This window comes from Anomaloglossus baeobatrachus, chromosome 2, assembly GCF_048569485.1.
Source record: "Anomaloglossus baeobatrachus isolate aAnoBae1 chromosome 2, aAnoBae1.hap1, whole genome shotgun sequence".
NCBI classification, from domain to species: domain Eukaryota; kingdom Metazoa; phylum Chordata; class Amphibia; order Anura; family Aromobatidae; genus Anomaloglossus; species Anomaloglossus baeobatrachus.
This window is the reverse complement of record NC_134354.1, coordinates 425,142,865-425,165,447: the sequence shown is the minus strand read 5'-3', so window position 1 is coordinate 425,165,447 and position 22,583 is coordinate 425,142,865. Positions and strand designations below refer to the sequence as shown.

General features: G+C 48.8%; 1 protein-coding gene across 3 annotated transcripts in view; it reads right to left on the bottom strand.

The window, feature by feature from the left end:
• Nucleotides 1-22,583, bottom strand: part of TRIT1 (tRNA isopentenyltransferase 1) — a 51,570-nt gene that overhangs the window by 15,125 nt on the left and 13,862 nt on the right. For all 3 annotated transcript variants that reach the window (XM_075334158.1, XM_075334159.1, XM_075334160.1), the window contains exons 5-8: nt 20,100-20,242; nt 19,868-19,979; nt 19,443-19,540; nt 17,376-17,453 (exon numbers count right to left, since the gene is read on the bottom strand). In XM_075334158.1, the coding sequence (XP_075190273.1) occupies nt 17,376-17,453; nt 19,443-19,540; nt 19,868-19,979; nt 20,100-20,242 (431 nt within the window). The remainder of the gene's footprint in view (nt 1-17,375; nt 17,454-19,442; nt 19,541-19,867; nt 19,980-20,099; nt 20,243-22,583) is intronic.

Below are 22,583 nucleotides of genomic sequence, written 5' to 3'. Positions count from 1 at the left end.
CCCACCTCCTTCCTTCCTCATTGCGGGCGGGAGGCAGGTAAGGAGAGGTTCCTCGTTCCTGCGGTGTCACACGGAGCGATGTGTGCTGCCGCAGGAACGAGGAACAACTTCGTTACTGCTGCAGTAACGATATTAGAGAATGGCCCCCCATGTCACCGATGAGCGATTTTGCACATTTTTGCAACGATGCAAAATCGCTCAAAAGGTGTCACACGCAACGGCATCGCTAATGCGGCCGGATGTGTGTCACAAATTCCGTGACCCCAACGAGATCGCTTGAGCGATGTCGCAGCGTGTAAAGCGGCCTTAAGTTAAAAGAAATGTATGCCAACCCCTAATTGTAGAACATAACTGGCGGAGACACAGGCAGATGAAAGGTGCACCATAATCAATATGAAGTGCACACCTCTTACAGGGGTTATCTGGGTCTGGCTCATTTTTCCCCTATGGGACTAAGAACTTCCATACAAATTGTTGCTAACTGCCTACTCTGCCTGTAGGTTTTCTCTGAAGGCTCAGAGTGATCATGGACTGCCCCTGCCAGTGATTCTACTACTTCATTTAACTTCATGTCAGCAAAGCAGATTTTTCTCTTCCAGTTTGCTCTGTCGATGGGGAGTCACTGCTGCCATTGTGCTGACTGATATTCGGCTCAACACAGTTAGGCAGCAGGTGGCCGGCTGTCAATTAGCATGACATCGCCAGTATACCCCACTGAAGAGCAGAGTGCAGTGAAAGAAGAGGTTCCACTGTTGACGTGATGATGAAGCCGTAAGTGGTTATTGACCACTGTGTCAGAATCCGGCACAACACGGAGGTAGTTAGCAACTACCTGCTGGTAACTTCTTAGCCCATAGGGGAAAATCAGCAAGTCCCATATAACCCTTTTAATGAATTTGGTGTACTCCAAAGCAAATTTTATCAAGACTGGCATAGAAAATGTAATTCGTTGAAACAAAGGTCATTTATTTCCATTAAAACAATTCCACAAGAGGCAGAATATTATTTACAAAATGTTATTTTACAATATCTATAACTGCTCATACAGACAAAACATGCAAGCATTATATTCATTGGTACAGACCAATGTTTCATGTTCTACACACAGCTAATAAGAGCCTTTTCAAATAGCAACACAAAAAACGTGGAGCATTGAGCATTCTGTTATGGTCACGGCAGGAACGGGACCTGCCTTCCATCTGCTCTCCTTAAATATGAAACTTTGGATGAGCACCTGCTCCATGCCTGCTTTGTGCCGTAGTATGCGAAGAGCAGCTGCTGACATTGGCTACAATCCAAAAGTGAAAGGGTGGGGAGAAGAAACTGAACAGAGGGTATATGAGAAAAAAAATAAAATCACAAAAAAAAATTACCTAAATGGAAAGCATATATTCACAGATCCTAAATCTAAGGATCCGTGAGTTAAATTATGCAGTTATTTGGAGGTACTGTATATTCTTCTGGTATTGGATATCCAAGACCAGAATATGGCAGTTACCTGTTACTAGTTCTAGAATATACCGGAAAATATCTACAGTCATATGAAAAAGTTTGGGCACCCCTATTAATGTTAACCTTTTTTCTTTATAACAATTTGGGTTTTTGCAACAGCTATTTCAGTTTCATATATCTAATAACTGATGGACTGAGTAATATTTCTGGAAAGAAATGAGGTTTATTGTACTAACAGAAAATGTGCAATCCGCATTTAAACAAAATTTGACCGGCGCAAAAGTATAGGCACCCTTATCAATTTTGTTGATTTGAACACTCCTAACTACTTTTTACTGACTTACTTAAGCACTAAATTGGTTTTGTAACCTCACTGAGCTTTGAACTTCATAGGCAGGTGTATCCAATCATGAGAAAAGGTATTTAAGGTGGCCACTTGCAAGTTGTTCTCCTATTTGAATCTCCTATGAAGAGTGGCATCATGGGCTCCTCAAAACAACTCTCAAATGATCTGAAAGAAGGGAATTTTGTTTACTTACCGTAAATTCCTTTTCTTCTAGCTCCAATTGGGAGACCCAGACAATTGGGTGTATAGCTTCTGCCTCCGGAGGCCACACAAAGTATTACACTTAAAAGTGTAAAGCCCCTCCCCTTCTGCCTATACACCCCCCGTGCATCACGGGCTCCTCAGTTTTGGTGCAAAAACAAGAAGGAGGAAAAGTTATAAATTGGTTTAAAGTAAATTCAATCCGAAGGAATTTTGGAGAACTGAAACCATTCAACATGAACAACATGTGTACACAAAGAACAACAGCCCGAAGGGAACAGGGGCGGGTGCTGGGTCTCCCAATTGGAGCTAGAAGAAAAGGAATTTACGGTAAGTAAACAAAATTCCCTTCTTCTTTGTCGCGCCATTGGGAGACCCAGACAATTGGGACGTCCAAAAGCAGTCCCTGGGTGGGTAAAATAATACCTCGTAATAGAGCCGTAAAACGGCCCTTTCCTACAGGTGGGCAACCGCCGCATGAAGGACTCGCCTACCTAGGCTGGCATCCGCCGAAGCATAGGTATGCACCTGATAGTGTTTCGTGAAAGTGTGCAGGCTCGACCAGGTAGCCGCCTGACACACCTGCTGAGCCGTAGCCTGGTGCCGCAAAGCCCAGGACGCACCCACGGCTCTGGTAGAATGGGCTTTCAGCCCTGAGGGAACCGGAAGCCCAGAAGATCGGTAAGCTTCGAGAATTGATTCCTTGATCCACCGAGCCAGGGTTGATTTGGAAGCTTGTGACCCTTTACGCTGGCCAGCGACAAGGACAAAGAGTGCATCCGAGCGGCGCAGGGGCGCCGTACGAGAAATGTAGAGTCTGAGTGCTCTCACCAGATCTAACAAGTGCAAATCCTTTTCACACTGATGAACTGGATGAGGACAAAAAGAGGGTAAGGAGATATCCTGATTGAGATGAAAGGGGGATACCACCTTAGGGAGAAATTCCGGAACCGGACGCAGAACCACCTTGTCCTGGTGAAACACCAGGAAAGGGGCTTTGCATGACAGCGCTGCTAGCTCAGACACTCTCCGAAGTGATGTGACTGCTACTAGGAAAACCACTTTCTGCGAAAGGCGTGAGAGAGAAATATCCTTCATTGGCTCGAAAGGTGGTTTCTGAAGAGCCATCAGCACCCTGTTCAGATCCCAGGGTTCTAACGGCCGCTTGTAAGGAGGGACTATGTGGCAAACCCCCTGCAGGAACGTGCGTACCTGTGGAAGTCTGGCTAGGCGCTTCTGAAAAAACACAGATAGCGCTGAGACTTGTCCCTTAAGAGAGCCGAGCGACAACCCTTTTTCCAATCCGGATTGAAGGAAGGAAAGAAAAGTGGGCAAGGCAAATGGCCAGGGAGAAAAACCCTGATCAGAGCACCAAGATAGGAATATCCTCCACGTCCTGTGATAGATCTTGGCGGACGTTGGTTTTCTAGCCTGTCTCAGTGGCAATGACCTCTTGAGATAACCCTGAAGACGCTAGGATCCAGGACTCAATGGCCACACAGTCAGGTTGAGGGCCGCAGAATTCAGATGGAAAAACGGCCCTTGAGACAGCAAGTCTGGTCGGTCTGGTAGTGCCCACGGTTGACCCACCGTGAGATGCCACAGATCTGGGTACCACGACCTCCTTGGCCAGTCTGGAGCGACGAGGATGGCGCGGCGGCAGTCGGACCTGATCTTGCGGAACACTCTGGGCAACAGTGCCAGAGGAGGAAACACATAAGGGAGTTGAAACTGCGACCAATCCTGAACTAAGGCGTCTGCCGCCAGAGCTCTGTGATCTTGAGACCGTGCCATGAATGTCGGGACCTTGTTGTTGTGCCGTGACGCCATTAGGTCGACGTCCGGCATCCCCCAGCGGCAACAGATCTCCTGAAACACGTCCGGGTGAAGGGACCATTCCCCTGCGTCCATGCCCTGGCGACTGAGAAAGTCTGCTTCCCAGTTTTCTACGCCCGGGATGTGAACTGCGGATATGGTGGAGGCCGTGGCTTCCACCCACATCAGAATCCGCCGGACTTCCTGGAAGGCTTGCCGACTGCGTGTTCCTCCTTGGTGGTTGATGTATGCCACCGCTGTGGAGTTGTCCGACTGAATTCGGATCTGCTTGCCTTCCAGCCACGGCTGGAACGCCTTTAGGGCAAGATACACTGCCCTTATCTCCAGAACATTGATCTGAAGGGAGGACTCTGTCGGAGTCCAGGTTCCCTGAGCCCTGTGGTGGAGAAAGACCGCTCCCCACCCCGACAGGCTCGCGTCCGTCGTGACCACAGCCCATGATGGGGGAAGGAAGGATTTCCCCTTCGACAGAGAAGTGGGGAGAAGCCACCACTGAAGGGAAGCCTTGGCTGCCCGTGAAAGGGAGACGTTCCTGTCGAGGGACGTCGACTTCCTGTCCCATTTGCGGAGAATGTCCCATTGAAGTGGACGCAGATGAAACTGCGCAAAAGGAACTGCCTCCATTGCTGCTACCATCTTCCCTAGGAAGTGCATGAGGCGCCTCAGGGGGTGTGACTGGCCTTGAAGGAGAGATTGCACCCCTGTCTGTAGTGAACGCTGTTTGTCCAGCGGAAGCTTCACTATCGCTGAGAGAGTATGAAACTCCATGCCAAGATATGTCAGTGATTGGGCCGGTGTCAGATTTGACTTTGGAAAATTGATGATCCACCCGAAACTCTGGAGAGTCTCCAGATCAATGTTCAGGCTGTGTTGGCATGCCACTTGAGAGGGTGCCTTGACAAGCAGATCGTCTAAGTAAGGGATCACCGAGTGTCCCTGAGAGTGTAGGACTGCTACCACTGCTGCCATGACCTTGGTGAAGACCCGTGGGGCTGTCGCCAGGCCGAAAGGCAGTGCCACGAACTGAAGGTGTTCGTCCCCTATGGCGAAACGCAGGAAGCGCTGATGCTCTGGTGCAATCGGTACGTGGAGATAAGCATCTTTGATGTCGATGGATGCCAGGAAGTCTCCTTGGGACATTGAGGCGATGACGGAGCGGAGCGATTCCATCCGGAACCGCCTGGTTTTTACGTGTTTGTTGAGCAGTTTTAGGTCCAGAACAGGACGGAAGGATCCGTCCTTTTTCGGCACCACAAACAAGTTGGAGTAAAAACCGTGACCCTGTTGCTGAAGAGGAACAGGGATCACCACTCCTTCTGCCTTCAGAGTGCACACCGCCTGAAGAAAAGCATCGGCTCTCTCGGGGGGCGGTGATGTTCTGAAAAATCGAGTCGGAGGACGAGAGCTGAACTCTATCCTGTAACCGTGGGATAGAATGTCTCTCACCCATCGGTCTTTTACCTGTGGCAGCCAGGCGTCGCAAAAGCGGGAAAGCCTGCCACCGACCGAGGATGCGGAGTGAGGAGGCCGCTTTGGGACCGGTTCCTCCGGCGGTCTTTTTAGGACGTGACTTAGACCGCCATGAATCGGAGTTCCTCTGATCCTTCTGAGGCCTTTTGGACGAGGAGAACTGAGACCTGCCCGCGGGCCGAAAGGACCGAAACCTCGACTGTACCTTCCGTGGTTGAGGTCTGTTTGGTTTGGACTGGGGTAAGGATGAGTCCTTTCCCTTGGATTGTTTAATGATTTCATCCAATCGCTCACCAAACAGGCGGTCGCCAGAAAATGGCAAACCGGTTAAGAACTTTTTGGAAGCAGAGTCTGCCTTCCATTCACGTAGCCACATGGCCCTGCGGACTACCACCAAATTGGCGGATGCTACCGCCGTACGGCTCGCAGAGTCCAGAACAGCATTAATGGCGTAGGACGCAAACGCCGACGCCTGAGAGGTTAAGGACACCACTTGCGGAGCAGATGTACGTGTGACTGCATTAATCTGCGCATGACAAGCTGAGATAGCTTGGAGTGCCCATACGGCTGCGAATGCTGGAGCAAAAGACGCGCCGATAGCTTCATAGATGGATTTCAACCATAGCTCCATCTGTCTGTCAGTGGCATCTTTGAGTGAAGCCCCATCTTCCACTGCAACTATGGATCTAGCCGCCAGTCTGGAGACAGGAGGATCCACCTTAGGACACTGAGCCCAGCCCTTGACAACGTCAGGGGGGAAGGGATAACGTGTATCCTTAAGGCGCTTGGAAAAACGCTTATCTGGACAAGCTCGGTGTTTCTGGACTGCCTCTCTGAAGTCAGAGTGATCCAGAAACATACTCAATGTACGCTTGGGAGACCTAAAACGGAATTTCTCCTGCTGAGAAGCTGACTCCTCAATTGTAGGAGCTGGTGGAGAAATATCCAACACCTGATTGATGGTCGCTATAAGGTCATTCACTATGGCGTCACCATCAGGTGTATCTAGGTTGAGAGCGGCCTCAGGATCAGAATCCTGATCTGCTACCTCCGCTTCATCTTCCAGAGAGTCCTCCTGCTGAGACCCCGAACAGTGTGATGAAGTCGAGGGAATTTCCCAGCGAGCCCGCTTAGGCGGCCTGGGACTGCGGTCCGTGTCAGAGACCTCACCCTGGGACCTATGGGTCACCCCAGGAGCACTTTGCTGCTCCAATTGAGGGGGGCCTGGGGTCAATGATTGAACAGTGCCCGGGGCCTGAGTCACCGGTCTGGACTGTAAGGCTTCTAGTATCCTAGCAGACCATATATCCATACTCTCAGACAGTTTGTCAGCAAATACTGCAAACTCCGTCCCTGTCACCTGGACAGTGGTAGCAGGTGGTTCCACCTGGGCCACCAGTAGCAGAGGCTCCGGCTGAGTAAGTGCCACAGGGGCCGAGCATTGCACACAATGAGGGTCAGTGGAACCTGCCGGTAGTATAGCCGCACATGAGGTAAAGGTTGCAAAGTAAGCCTGTGCTTTGGCACCCTTGCTTTTTGCGGACGACATGCTGTTGTCTCCTCTGAGTACAATCCAGGAGGGTATATAGCCAAAAATCAACAGTGCAACCGTACAGTGTAAATGTATAGCATATAAGCATATATATATATGTACACTTCGGCACTCAGTGGGGCCAGCACCTCAGGTGCTGCTTACCGACCGCTCAAAGCGGTTGTGTGATCACCAGATTCCCTGCCTGGGCCTCCCAGAGCCTGTTGTCTCTCCTCTCCAGCGTCAGAAGTGCTGACAGGAATGGCTGCCGGCGTTCTGTGGGGAGGAGGGGGCCGTGGGTGTGCCCTAGAAAGTGCGGGAATCTGGAGCCCCACTGTGCTGAATGAGGGGGGAGGAGGATACAAAGTATGCTCCAGCCCTCAGCGCTGACGTCCTGTGCAGCGTCCCGCCCTTCCCCTGACTGGCAGGCCTGGGGGCGGGAATATGCGATACTAGGCCGCAAAAGCCGGGGACTAAAGTTATAAGCGCGGCCGGCATATAAGCGCGGCCGGCGCGGTAGTCCCCGGCGCACTAACACACCCAGCAGTGCTGTAGTGTATATGGCACAAGCGCTCCATGCGCGGTCCCCACGGGGACACAGAGTACCTCACAGTAGCAGGGCCTTGTCCCTGATGATACCCGGCTCCTGTCCAGCAGATTCCCCAGGGGCTGCGGAGGGAGCACGGTCCCAGTGCCTGGAGACCGATTAGGATCCCACTTCACCCAGAGCCCATTAAGGGATGGGGAAGGAAAACAGCATGTGGCTCCTGCCTATGTACCCGCAATGGGTACCTCAACCTTAACCACACCGCCGACCAGAGTGGGGTGAGAAGGGAGCATGCTGGGGGCCCTGTTATGGGCCCTCTTTTCTTCCATCCGACATAGTCAGCAGCTGCTGCTGACTAAGATGTGGAGCTATGCGTGGATGTCAGCCTCCTTCGCACAAAGCATAAAAACTGAGGAGCCCGTGATGCACGGGGGGTGTATAGGCAGAAGGGGAGGGGCTTTACACTTTTAAGTGTAATACTTTGTGTGGCCTCCGGAGGCAGAAGCTATACACCCAATTGTCTGGGTCTCCCAATGGAGCGACAAAGAAACAAAGATTATTAAACATAGTTGCTCAGGGGAAGGATACAAAAAGTTGTCTCAGAGATTTAAACTGTCAGTTTTCACTGTGAGGAACATAGTAAGGAAATGGAAGAACACAGGTACAGTTCTTGTTAAGCCCAGAAGTGGCAGGCCAAGAAAAATATCAGAAAGGCAGAGAAGAAGAATGGTGAGAACAGTCAAGGACAATCCACAGACCACCTCCAACGACCTGCAGCATCATCTTGCTGCAGATGGTGTCAATGTGCATCGGTAAACAATACAGCGCACGTTGCACAAGGAGAAGCTGTATGGGAGAGTGATGCGAGAGAAGCCGTTTCTGCAAGCACGCCACAAACAGAGTCGCCTGAGGTTTGCAAAAGCACATTTGGACAAGCCAGTTACATTTTGGAAGAAAGTCCTGTGGACTGATGAAACAAAGATGGAGTTGTTTGGTCATACAGAAAGGCGTTATGCATGGAGGCAAAAAAACACGGCATTCCAAGAAAAGCACTTGCTACCCACAGTAAAATTTGGTGGAGGTTCCATCATGCTTTGGGGCTGTGTGGCAATGCCGGCACCGGCAATCTTGTTAAAGTTGAGGGTCGCATGGATTCAACTCAGTATCAGCAGATTCTTGACAATAATGTGCAAGAATCAGTGATGAAGTTGAAGTTACGCAGGGGATGGATATTTCAGCAAGACAATGATCCAAAACACCACTCTAAATCTACTCAGGCATTCATGGAGAGGAACGAAGGGAATTTTGTTTACTTACCGTAAATTCCTTTTCTTCTAGCTCCAATTGGGAGACCCAGACAGTGGGTGTATAGCTACTGCCTCTGGAGGCCGCACAAAGAACTACACTTAAAAGTGTAAGGCCCCTCCCCTTCTGGCTATACACCCTCCCGTAGGAGTACGGATTCCTCAGTTTTAGTACCAAAGCAAGAAGGAGGAAAGCCAATAACAGTTTCAAAAACAAATTCAATCCGATAACAAGATCGGAGAACTTAAGAAACAACATGAACAACATGTGCACCCGAAAAACGAAACCCTAAGAACAAATAGGGCGGGTGCTGGGTCTCCCAATTGGAGCTAGAAGAAAAGGAATTTACGGTAAGTAAACAAAATTCCCTTCTTCTTTTTCGCTCCTAATTGGGAGACCCAGACAGTGGGACGTCCAAAAGCAGTCCCTGGGTGGGTAAAAAGATACCACATGAACGGGCTGTCAGACAGCCTCTTCCTACAGGTGGGCCACCGCCGCCTGAAGGACCTGTCTACCTAGGCTGGCATCTGCCGAAGCGTAGGTATGCACTTGATAGTGTTTGGTAAACGTGTGCAGACTCGACCAGGTAGCCGCCTGGCACACTTGCTGAGCCGTAGCCTGATGCCGCAATGCCCAGGACGCACCCACGGCTCTGGTAGAATGGGCCTTCAGTCCAGATGGAATCAGAAGCCCAGCAGAACGGTATGTGTGAAGAATTGGTTCCTTGATCCACCGCGCCAGGGTGGATTTGGAAGCTTGCGATCCCTTATGCTGACCAGCGACTAGGACAAAGAGCGCAACAGAACGGCGTAGAGACGCCGTGCGAGAAATGTAAATCCTGAGTGCTCTCACCAGGTCCAACAGATGTAAACCCTTTTCAAATTGGTGAACTGGATGCGGACACAAAGATGGCAAAGTGATATCCTGATTGAGATGAAAGGAAGAAACCACCTTGGGAGAAAACTCTGGAATTGGACGCAGTACTACCTTGTCTTGGTGAAACACCAGGAAGGGAGATTTGCAAGATAACGCCGCTAGCTCGGACACTCTTCGAAGAGACGTGACCGCCACAAGAAAAACTACCTTTTGTGAAAGCCGAGAAAGGGGAACCTCTTTCAAAGGCTCGAAAGGCGGCTTCTGGAGAGCAATGAGAACCTTGTTCAGATCCCAGGGTTCCAATGGCCGTCTGTAAGGAGGAACGATATGACAAACTCCTTGGAGAAACGTGCGTACTTTAGAAAGCCGTGCCAAGCGCTTCTGAAAGAATACGGATAGCGCGGAGACTTGACCCTTAAGCGAGCTAAGCGACAAACCTTTTTCCAACCCAGACTGCAGGAAGGAAAGAAAAATTGGCAATGCAAATGGCCAGGGAGAAAACCCTTGAGCCAAGCACCACGCTAAGAATATCTTCCACGTCCTGTGATAGATCTTAGCTGAGGATGGTTTTCTAGCCTGTCTCATTGTGGCAACAACTTTATGAGATAAACCTGAGGCCGCTAGGATCCAGGACTCAATGGCCACACAGTCAGGTTCAGGGCCGCAGAATTCAGATGGAAAAACGGCCCTTGAGACAGCAAATCTGGACGGTTTGGTAGTGTCCACGGTTGGCCTACCGTGAGATGCCACAGATCCGGGTACCACGACCTTCTTGGCCAATCTGGAGCGACGAGTATGGCTCGATGGCAGTCGGACTTGATTTTCCGGAGAACTCTGGGTAACAATGCTAGAGGTGGGAACACATAGGGGAGTCGGAATTGCGACCAATCCTGAACCAAGGCGTCTGCCGCCAGCGCTCGGTGATCGTGAGACCGTGCCATGAAAACTGGGACCTTGTTGTTGTGCCGTGACGCCATCAGATCGACGTCCGGCGTCCCCCAGCGGCAACAGATCTGCTGAAACACGTCCGGGTGAAGGGACCATTCTCCTGCGTCCATGCCCTGGCGACTGAGAAAGTCTGCTTCCCAGTTTTCCACGCCTGGGATGTGAACTGCGGATATGGTGGACGCTCTGCTTTCCACCCACGTCAAAATCCGCTGGACTTCTTGAAAAGCTTGGCGACTGCGTGTTCCCCCTTGGTGGTTGATGTACGCCACCGCCGTGGAATTGTCCGACTGAATCCGAATCTGCTTGCCTTCCAGCCATTGTTGGAAGGCTCGCAGGGCAAGATAGATTGCTCTGATTTCCAGAACATTGATCTGCAGGGTGGACTCTTCCTGAGTCCACGTCCCCTGAGCCCTGTGGTGGAGAAACACCGCTCCCCACCCTGATAGGCTCGCATCCGTCGTGACCACTGCCCAGGACGGGGGAAGGAACGAATTTCCCTGTGACAATGAGGTGGGGAGAAGCCACCAACGCAGAGAGTCCTTGGCAGTCTGAGAGAGGGAGACAGTCCTGTCGAGGGACGTCGATTTCCCGTCCCATTGGCGTAGAATGTCCCATTGTAGAGGGCGCAGATGAAACTGCGCGAACGGGACTGCCTCCATTGCTGCTACCATCTTTCCTAGGAAATGCATGAGGCGCCTCAGTGAGTGCGACTGGCTCTGAAGGAGAGATTGCACTCCAGTCCGTAGCGAGCACTGCTTGTCCAGTGGAAGCCTCACTATCGCTGAGAGAGTATGAAACTCCATGCCAAGATAAGTCAGAGATTGGGTCGGGGTTAGATGAGACTTTGGAAAGTTGATAATCCACCCGAAACTCTGGAGAGTGTCTAGTGCCACCTTCAGACTGTGTTGGCATGCCTCTTGAGAGGGTGCCTTTATAAGCAGGTCGTCTAGATACGGGATGACCGAGTGACCCTGCGAGTGCAGAACAGCTACTACTGCTGCCATGACTTTGGTGAAGACCCGGGGGGCTGTTGCCAGACCGAAAGGTAACGCTACAAACTGTAGGTGTTCGTCGTGTATGACGAAGCGTAGGAAACGCTGATGCTCTGGTGCAATCGGCACGTGGAGATACGCATCTTTGATATCTATTGATGCTAGAAAATCTCCTTGAGACATTGAGGCTATGACGGAGCGTAGGGATTCCATCCGGAACCTCCTGACTTTTACGTGTCTGTTGAGCAACTTTAGATCCAGGACGGGTCGATACGATCCGTCCTTTTTTGGGACCACAAACAGATTGGAGTAAAAACCGTGACCTTGTTCCTGAAGAGGGACGGAGGTCACCACTCCTTCCGCCTTTAGAGCGGCCACCGCCTGCAACAGAGCATCGGCTCGGTCTGGTGGTGGAGAAGTTCTGAAGAAACGAGTTGGCGGACGAGAACTGAACTCTATCCTGTACCCGTGAGACAGAATATCCCTCACCCAACGGTCTTTGACGCGTGACAGCCAAATGTCGCCAAAGTGGGAAAGCCTCCCACCGACCGCGGGTGTGGGAATCGGAGACCGCAAGTCAGGAGGACGCCGTCTTGGCAACGGTTCCTCCGGCTGTCCTTTTTGGGCGTGACTGAGACCTCCAAGAATCTGAGCGTCTCTGGTCTTTTTGAGTCTTTTTTGACGAGGCGAATTGGGACCTGCCCGGTCCTCGAAAGGACCGATAACCAGACTGACCCTTCCTCTGTTGGGGTTTGTTTTGTCTGTGTTGCGGTAAGGATGAGTCCTTACCCTTGGAGTGTTTGATGATTTCATCCAAACGCTCTCCAAACAATCGGTCACGAGAAAAAGGCAAATTGGTTAAGCACTTCTTGGAATGAGAATCTGCTTTCCAATGTCTCAACCACAGGGCCCTACGCAAAACAACGGAGTTGGCTGACGCCACTGCCGTGCGGCTTGTAGCGTCAAGAACAGCATTAATCGCGTACGACGCGAATGCCGCCATTTGCGAGGTCAATGGTGCTACCTGCGGGGCAAATGCACGTGTGACTGAGTCGACTCGCGCAAGCCCGGCTGAGATAGCTTGGAGTGCCCATACGGCCGCAAAAGAAGGCGCTAATGACGCTCCAATCGCTTCATAGATGGATTTCAGCCAGAGCTCCATCTGCCTGTCAGTGGCATCTTTAAGTGCCGCTCCATCTTCAACTGCAACCAAGGATCTAGCTGCAAGCCTGGAAATTGGAGGATCCACTTTTGGACACTGGGTCCAACCCTTGACTACCTCAGGGGGAAAAGGGTAGCGTGTATCTTTAAGCCGTTTAGGAAAACGCCTTTCAGGATAAGCGTGGGGTTTCTGGATTGCGTCTCTAAAGTCAGCGTGGTCCAGAAAAGTGCTTAATGTACGCTTAGGGTATCTGAAATGGATTCTCTCGTGCTGCGAAGCTGACTCCTCTACAAGAGGAGCTGGTGGGGAAATATTTAACATCTTATTGATGTTAAATATAAGATCATTAACTATGGCGTCACCATCTGGTGTATCTAGATTGAGAGCGGTCCCAGGATCAGAATCCTGATCAGTTACGTCCGCCTCATCACCCATAGATTCATCTCGCTGGGACCCTGACCATTGAGATGAATGTGAAGGCCCGTCATAGCGAGCCCGCTTAGGCTGCCCGGGGCCATCGTCCGAGTCAGAGTCTTCACCCTGAGGTGTATATGCCCGTCCCGGAGCTTGGAGCTGAGGGGGACCAGGGGGCAATGATTGCACAGTGTCCGTGGCCTGAAGTACAGGCCTAGCTCGCAATGTGTCAAGAATTTGTGACATAGTGAGAGACATTCTGTCAGCAAAAGCTGCAAACTCAGTTCCTGTCACCTGGACAGCATTCACAGGTGGTACACCCTGGGTCACGTCCAGCAGAGGTCCCGACTGTGCAAGCGCCGCAGGGGCCGAGCACTGCACACAATGGGGGTCCGTGGAGCCTGCCGGTAGAAAAGTCCCACATGCGGTGCAGGAAGCATATAATGTCTGTGCCTTGGCACCCTTGCGTTTTACGGACGACATGCTGCTGGCTCTCTGCAATGTGAGAGAGTCTATAGCCAAAGGGCGACCAGCGCTATGTAATACCAAGTATTTGTAGAAACAAAATACTAAGAATACTACTGGCACAAGAGGGGGTGAGCCCTGAGGGCTGCTTACCGCCCGCTGAATAGCGGGTAAGAGGCGCAGAATTCCTTGTCTGGGTCTCCCCGGCTCCCCTCTGCAGCTCAGCGTGTCAGCAGGAATGGCTGCCGGCGTCTGTGGAGAGGGGCGGTCCGTGGGAGTTCCCAAACAAAAGTGCGGGAAACAGTGTCCCCTCTGTGCCGATTGTGAGGGCTGGAGTATGTAAAAACGACTCCAGCCCTCGGCGCTGATGCACTGGCCAGCGTCCCGCCCCTCTCCTGACTGGCAGGTCTGGGGGCGGGAACGAACGGAAGCAGGCCGCAAAAGCCGGGGACTCGAGTTATCAGCGCGGCCGCCGTAAAAGCGCGGGCCGCGCTGAAGTCCCCGGCGCACCACAAGTGCCAGCCGCGCCGCAGTCCCAGCGGCCGGCGTGACCGATTCCCCGAAGTGGCCAGCGTCCCGCCCCTCTCCTGACTGGCAGGTCTGGGGGCGGGAACGAACGGAAGCAGGCCGCAAAAGCCGGGGACTCGAGTTATCAGCGCGGCCGCCGTAAAAGCGCGGGCCGCGCTGAAGTCCCCGGCGCACCACAAGTGCCAGCCGCGCCGCAGTCCCAGCGGCCGGCGCGACCGATTCCCAGAAGTGTGCCTGCTTCAGCGAAGCTGAATGAGGCCATGGCACAAGCGCCGTAGCGCTGATGTCCCCCGGCGCACTACAACACCCAGCATGCTGCGGTGTGAGCGCCAAATGCACGGGGACACAGAGTACCTTGAGGAAGCAGGGCCATGTCCCTGATGTACTCCGCTCCATCCAGCATCTTCTCCAGGGGCTGTAGATGGAGCACGGTCTCAGTGCCTGGAGACCAGTAAATCCCACTTCACCCAGAGCCCTGTAAAAACGGATGGGGAAGGAATCAGCATGTGGGCTCCTGCCGCCGTACCCGCAATGGGTACCTCAACCTTACAAACACCTCCGACATACAGTGGGGTGAGAAGGGAGCATGCTGGGAGCCCTGTATGGGCCCTCTTTTCTTCCATCCGACATAGTCAGCAGCTGCTGCTGACTAAAAACAATGGAGCTATGCGTGCGTGTCTGACCTCCTGCGCACAAAGCTAAAACTGAGGAATCCGTACTCCTACGGGAGGGTGTATAGCCAGAAGGGGAGGGGCCTTACACTTTTAAGTGTAGTTCTTTGTGCGGCCTCCAGAGGCAGTAGCTATACACCCACTGTCTGGGTCTCCCAATTAGGAGCGAAAAAGAAAATTACAATGTTCTGGAATGGCCATCCCAGTCCCCAGACCTGAATATCATTGAAAATCTGTGGGATGATTTGAAGCAGGCTGTCCATGCTCGGCGACCATCAAACTTAACTGAACTGGAATTGTTTTGTAAACAGGAATGGTCAAATATACCTTCATCCAGAATCCAGGAACTCATTAAAAGCTACAGGAAGCGAATAGAGGCTGTTATTTTTGCAAAAGGAGGATCTACAAAATATTAATGTTACTTTTATGTTGAGGTGCCCATACTTTTGCACCGGTCAAATTTTGTTTAAATGCGGATTGCACATTTTCTGTTAGTACAATAAACCTCATTTCAATCCAGAAATATTACTCAGTCCATCAGTTATTAGATATATGAAACTGAAATAGCTGTTGCAAAAACCCAAATTGTTATAAAGAAAAAAGGTTAACATTAATAGGGGTGCCCAAACTTTTTCATATGACTGTAAGCCAATATTTCTAATCTGTGTCTCAGGAGTCACATGTAGCTCACAGGTCCCTGATGTGTGGCTCTCGATTGACTATCAGCTTGGTAAGTTATCAATTGGACTAGCAGCTAACAGCTATGAAGAACAGGTCTCCAGATGGTGACGTTTGTGAGTGCCCCCACACAGAAGAGCTGATCTAGATGAGCATATATCTGCCTCGATATAAAATGATACAGCCAGCCAAAGAAGGTGCTTGAAACTGGGTGCGATGATGTAGTGGGAGCACTTTGTGAGAATACCGAAGGAAGGTAAAGTGGGAAGCCCTGGATCGAGGTATACTGTCTCATTGTGATTTCTATAATGACAGCCTTGGCTGTCATTATACTGGTAATTGCATCTCTGGGTGTCACTACTGTGGGGGACTGTGCAGTAGAAACTGGATGTCACTACTTGGGGTTAAGGGGGTTCTGGATGTGGCTCATGACCCTCTAGCAAACAGAACGCAACTATCATGGAAGGAAAAATTGTGGACCAGTAATCGAAGCATTGCAACAGTAAATATAAAGTGTATATGTATATGACACGCCCTGCTCCAGGGCCGGGGGCACTCGGAACCGGGCCGGACTAGTCCGGGGGCGTCAGCAGTGGCAGGGTCCAGCTCCGTGACCCAGGCGGTGTCTTTAAATAAATGAAGGGGATGATGATGGGAGTTGTATTTTCTATTAAATAAAGTTTGTGACGTCACTTGCGGTGTTCGGCTATGAGAGGGAGCCGCTGCTGTGTAGCCTCTCTCACTGCTGGGGCTGATGGTGTGACCCAGCTAAGAGGTTTCCGCTCTCCGCAAGCAGACCTAGGCCCCAGGGAGGATGATGGTGGTCGTAGCGACGGTGGCGCTGAGGCACAGGGCGACGACAAGTAAACAGACAACACAGGGGCTGTGGTTCAACATGTTTACTCACAGATTGTCCTTTCTGCCCACGCGGTGCCGGTCTCCGCCAAGATGGGCTCTGGGCAATCACAAACTCTTCGGATCCCAGTGCCAGTATTGTGACTGGTGGGCCCTTCCTCTATGCGCTCTGTTGTTGGCAGGTCCCCGTGGCTTGAAGCTACTTGGGGTCCCCCTCTTTTGTGTAAAAAGTCCCGGTCCGTTCGCAGGCAGTGCAAACCTGTAGTGGGCTGGCTCTAAGTCTCAATTCCTAGGCTCTATCAACGGTCACCAACGGTTCTTTGGCTCTTCGCACTCCCCGGTGACTCCTCCTCCCTGACCCAGAGTCCTGGATCCAGCGGATTGGGAGTCCCTAAGTGAGGTAGCATCCTATAGACCCAACCGCTGTGGTCACCTCCTTTGTAACCCGACAATGGAACCGGCACTGGTCACCTACGAATCCGGGATGAGCACAGCACCTAATATCAGGTGCAGCACCCTGTGGCGCCTGAAGCCTGAGGGGAGCCTACTGATATGGATTCTGATACACAGTGCCGGCACTGCTGCACTGCAACTAGACCCTAAACATGAGGGCAAGAGGTAGAATCAAGTGGTGGTAAGCAGATATCAGTGTAGCTCAATCCAAAGCATAGAAGCAAAAAGTCCAGAAAAACAGAATTGAAGGGATGGCACTCACCAGTAAAATACAGCTATTTTTATTTTCTTCACGTCACATCGATAGACAAGCTGGAGGGTAGGTGCGATACACAATTAATGACAGCAACCGTTTTGCGCACACATGGTGCTTCAAACAGGTCCTCAACTGCGGACGCGTTGAAACTCTGTGTGTGAGAGACGGCTGTTATACATATTTGTGTACTGCACCTACCCTCCCGCATGTCTATCCATGTGACGAGAAAAAAAAAATAAAAATAGCTGTATTTTACTGGCGAGTGCCATCCCTTCAATTCTGTTTTTCTGGATAACTTACTGATAATGTACATTAAGTAAAGCTGCTTCATGCAACAGTGTAAAAGAGGAGGTTTAATAACACTACATACAATTAATAAAGATACATACGTTTCAAAAATCTGTTTTGCACCCACTTATTTTGTTTCTTAGCATATTTTTGTGTTCTCTGCTTCAGAGCTTCGATACCTGTAAAATAAATTGACTATTAATGATTTTACTTAACAGTGTCGGAACATATATTTAAACACTAGTTACTAAAGGGGATAAAGTTGTGAAAATACAGAAAATTGTAAGATCAACAGACATGTTAATGATATGCAAATGATGAAAAAATAGAAACAAAATTTACAAAATAGCTCAATTTATTCAGTTTTGAGTATGAATGCCAGTACATGCACTTACATAACTTAGCATGTTATAAAAGGCGTTGTCCACTACTTGAACAACCCCTTCTCATTCCCCATGTTTGGTCCCATTAAAATGAAAAAAGCTTATACACACCTCCTACACAGGCACCATTCCAGCAGTGCTGGCACTTGTATTCCCAAAGTTCACGTGAGGTTGTGACGTGACGCAAGCCCTGCGCCTAAACACCGCCGGCTTTTCACTCTGCCTTCAGAAATACGAGTAATCAACAGGAAGTCTGACCTGCGGCTGCCCGTTGATTGGGTGCAGGGTTCGCGTCACCTCAAAAATCTAGGAACCCTGGGAACCCAAGCTAAGCACGGCTGGAAAGGCATCACATGAACAGGGTGTGTATAAGCATTTTAATGGGGCCAAACATGTGGAATGAGAAGGGGTTGTCCTAGCAGTGGACAACCCCTTTAATATTCATCTGAAGAATGTTCTACCACGCTGAATGCAACTGGGCAAGCAAATCTGCTGCCAGCTCTCTTTGGAATTACCAATCAATGACATCCCAGATGTAAACGATGGGAGACAATTCTGGAGACAATGCAGGCCATGGTAGCATGTTTGAGTGAGTAACATTAGGGATTGTCATGATAAAAAACGGCTTCTTGGAAACATCAGCGAAATGGATGCATTACTGGTTCCACAACATAATGTAACGGCAATTGCAAAAGGAGCTGCCAGCAGTGGATCTTGATGATTTGCATGCACAAGTGCATTCAGCTAATTAGATTTTGGTGCAAAGGGGCTGGACTGTACATAAAGTATTCTCCTTCCTGCCTATGATTCCCCAGCCACTTTGCCTGCCTTCAATCTATGATGACCTGCTTCAACTGTTACAAATCTCAGCAGTGACTTGTTACAGAAGGCAGGTGGAGGTGTCGGGGAATCAGACAGGGAGGAAAATACCCAGTGTACAGTCCAGTCCCTGTGCACTAAGGCTCCTTTCACACATCAGTTTTTTGCCATCAGTCACAATCAGTTTTCTCAACGGATCCGTCGCAGATTGTGGCGAAACTGATGCAACGGATCAGTTTTCCGACGGATCTGACTAGCTGGGGACTAAATAAATTGAAGCATGCTGTCCATTTTTTCGATGTACATAAAAAACGTTACTGTGGCCGTTGTCTTTGTCCGACGGACAAACATTTTTCAACGGCTCCGTCGAACGACGGATGAAACAGGAGGCCATCCGTCACTAATACAAGTCGATGAGAAAAAAACTGATCCAGTGGCATCAGTCGCTGGTTCCTTTTTTTTTATTTTTCAAAATTTGACGGATTATGACTGATGGCAAAAAACTGATGTGTGAAAAGGGCCTAAAATCTAATTAGTAGAAAAGAAAATGGCGATTACAGAAGAATAAAGCAGATTTCTTCAGCAAAGGTATCAATGTAATCAGAAAGACAGCCATATCTTTACTTTACATTACTAACATTAATTGTGCTGACAGGTTCTCTTTAAATTATGCTGTTGCTACTTGATAGTTAATCAAAAGGGTCATCAGTGCACTTTGAGCATGCTCTATACACCTTCACATGGCATGTAACATATATGTACATCACAAATCAGGAAGAGGTTAATCTACTGAAATATTTTAGCATGTTTATTAGAAAATTGAAAAACCTTTATTTACACAATGAATAAGCTTTACTTGTGTAAAAATATGTAAAATATATAAAGTTTTAATATTTAATTTCTTTGCAGAATTTAAAAAAATAAATAAGTAAATAAATAAATAAATGACTGCTGATAAGACAGCACCTTTCTGTAGAAGAATATCATCCTGATCCTTTGTCACCAAGTATTCATGGAATTCCTTAAAGCCAATAGATTGGAAAATGCCATGCTGATAGTCCTGGCTAGTAAAAAGAAGAAGTTAGGTATAATATACAGGTCATGGCTAACCGAAAAGAATTAATGACCTTTAAAAGGAAGTGAACTTTTATTTTTTATTATAATTTGAAATTAAGCCAAATTCCCTAGTAACGTGATTTACAGAGCTTGATACATTTTTCATACTGGACATTATTTAAAAAAAAAAAAAAAGTTTAGTCACTCTTTAAACAGTAACTAACCTAAAAACGGAATAATCCCCATGAACTATATTATACCAACATTCCCTTTGAATAACCTTAGAATTAGAAACATCCAACTCCCAGAACGCCATCTTCAAGCAAAAGACTTACACTGATTGAGCAACGATCTTCTCATTATAGCGTTTGTGGAAGTCTTGGAGCTCTTGAATCAATCCCATCTCCAACATTTCATCCACCCTGGCATTCAGTCTAGCATTAAGAACTGAAAAACAATTTTGAGAAAGCAATTTAGACACTATCAATTACAAACATGGAGACAACATTTGATGATATAGGTCAAGTGCCTTTCAGTGTTCTGCATCATTGGTTTACTGGTTGTTACCTTCCTGGTCCGAGTGCAGCCATAAGATGCAGTGGTGCTGATATCTCAAGGCCCCTCCTAAGGGACCACCTCCATCTTCTTCTTGTTGTCGTCTGAGATGTTGTGTATGAGAGATACCTGACTCTTCGTATACCTGCAGGCTCCTGTGTGACAGACACAGTCAATGGGTCATAACGTACTGTGTTCAGGACACGCTAGAATTTTTCCCCCAAAAGTCGCAAGGGTCCCACTCTGCATCACATTAAGCAAGCTGCAAACATATCTCGTAAAGGCCTTAGGGCAGGGAGAAGTGCAAACTTTCTAGATTTCCTAAATGGGTTACAGCAAGTCAGATCTCGCAGAGAACTATGTCACTAGACAGGCTAAGCAACTATTCACCTGCCGTTCATACAAAGATCAACATGAAACAAAGGGAGCTGCAGAGCTACGTGCTCTTCAGCTTAGAATGGCGGTTTACCCTTACAGGTTCCACTGCACAAACCTCTACCGCACATAACTAGAAAACATAACTGAAAAAAAGCCACAAAATACAAGCAAATATTTTCAGACTAATCCGACAAATACATTTAGAGCACATCTAAAAGGATGTACTACATGTTTTTTCTTAAGTAGGTGTCTTATTTCTGGAACTCCATCTATAGAACTACAGAATCATCTGAGACAACACTAACATATATGGAGACTTGAGAGATGCTTGTTGTACAAGGCTTCATGTGCATTAATAGCAATATTTCTAAAAATAAATAAATTGTAGGACAAACCGTTAAAGACTCTGACCCATGGAGATCATTACATCTACCCACTCTCTGATCTTCTATGCAAGCATGAGAAATTAGGAAAATGACCTTGCGGAGAATTTGTGCCCAACACTAGGGACATCAAACAGGACATTTTTCAGTGAAAGCTACTGATGCTCAATTTTCATGAACATGACATGGCAGGGGCGCGTGTGCAGATATAAAGATCTGCGCACACACCGATGCCTCTCATTGTCTTAACCGCAGTGTCTTCAATAAAGTAGCACCGAAGATCGGGGTAAGCGGACTCCGGTGCCATTTTAATGAGAGCAATGGCTGCACGGCACGATATTCAAATAAAGAAAAAGGGGGCAAGCCAAGAGGACACTGGAGGAATAAACGCCGAGGACCGGACCAACAAAGACCCGCCCCTGATGCACACATCAAGCAGTTGTTGAGGAGAGCCATAAGATGAAATACTTAATTAACCTCTGGACATAGAGCACTGTGAGAAGTGTGTTCAATTAAATCAATCCTCTATACATAAGCCAGTCAATCTTCAGATGGAACCCAAGATGGCCCCCGATGACATCACAGACCCTACCATCATCATGGATCCACCAGATGACGTCCCTCCCATGACCATGGATCCATCCAATGACGTCATAGACCCGCCTACAATGACGCCCACTAATCAGCTCATGGACTAACACATTGTTCAACCCACTGACCAATGGACACATCCAAGTATGCCCACTATAGGGCTGACCATGCCCCTTTCCTAAGTTATATAAAGGCATGCTCTTGAATAGACCAGGCAGTTCTAAGCCACCTCTGACCGAGGAAAGCTGAATATCCGACTGTGTGTCTGATGTCATTTTTCAAGCATGCACTCGATCCACAACAATTAGGCCAGGCAGTAGGCAACAAGTGATCTCTGATTAAAAGTTCACCCTAACAGTGCATTTCTATAACTTTGATCAAAGATATTTCATAAAACAAACATCACATCTTTCTACAACAGGTATGCCTGGATTCAGCATCTGAGCACCAGTATGACACATCCGAGCACCAGTGATACTCAACTGAATACTGAGGGTACGTGAACACGCCAATGCTCGATCTCCCTCATCATTAATAGTTTATTCATGTAGATCAAGTGTCCATGTGGGGGGGGGGGGAAGAAAAGGCTCAGCATGCACTATTCTTGTCTGTACATAGGATGAGACGCAAGGTTATGGGTACACAAAAACAGACAAATAGAAAAAAACATCCCATATGAATCATCCAAATTGCATCTATTATTATATAGCGACATTCATTGCCATTATTAGTCTAGGAAACTACATTTGTTAATGCACCTTTGAAACTGTTGATATAATTTTTAGGATGCGATACAGATGTAAAAAAACAGACACCTATGATAAACGGGTGGCAGTATTTTTTGGATGAAAATCAGACAATTTTTCATACGCTCTGATCCCAGCCTGACTCCTCTACCATGGCTCCAGTGCTGTCTCTCTACTGCTGCCCCTAGTCGTTGCTGTCAGTTTTCAGCCAATCACTGATCAGTGGCTATGCTGATGTAGTCAGCACAAGACCTATGAGCCCAAAGATTGGTTGCACCATGTCAACAAAGAATAGGGGGAGAGGCAGACAGGCAGTGCTGGACTTCTAATGTCTCAGTAAAACTTAGGTTTTACGATGCCTATACGAAAAACAACATATATTTCAATGGTTTCCCATG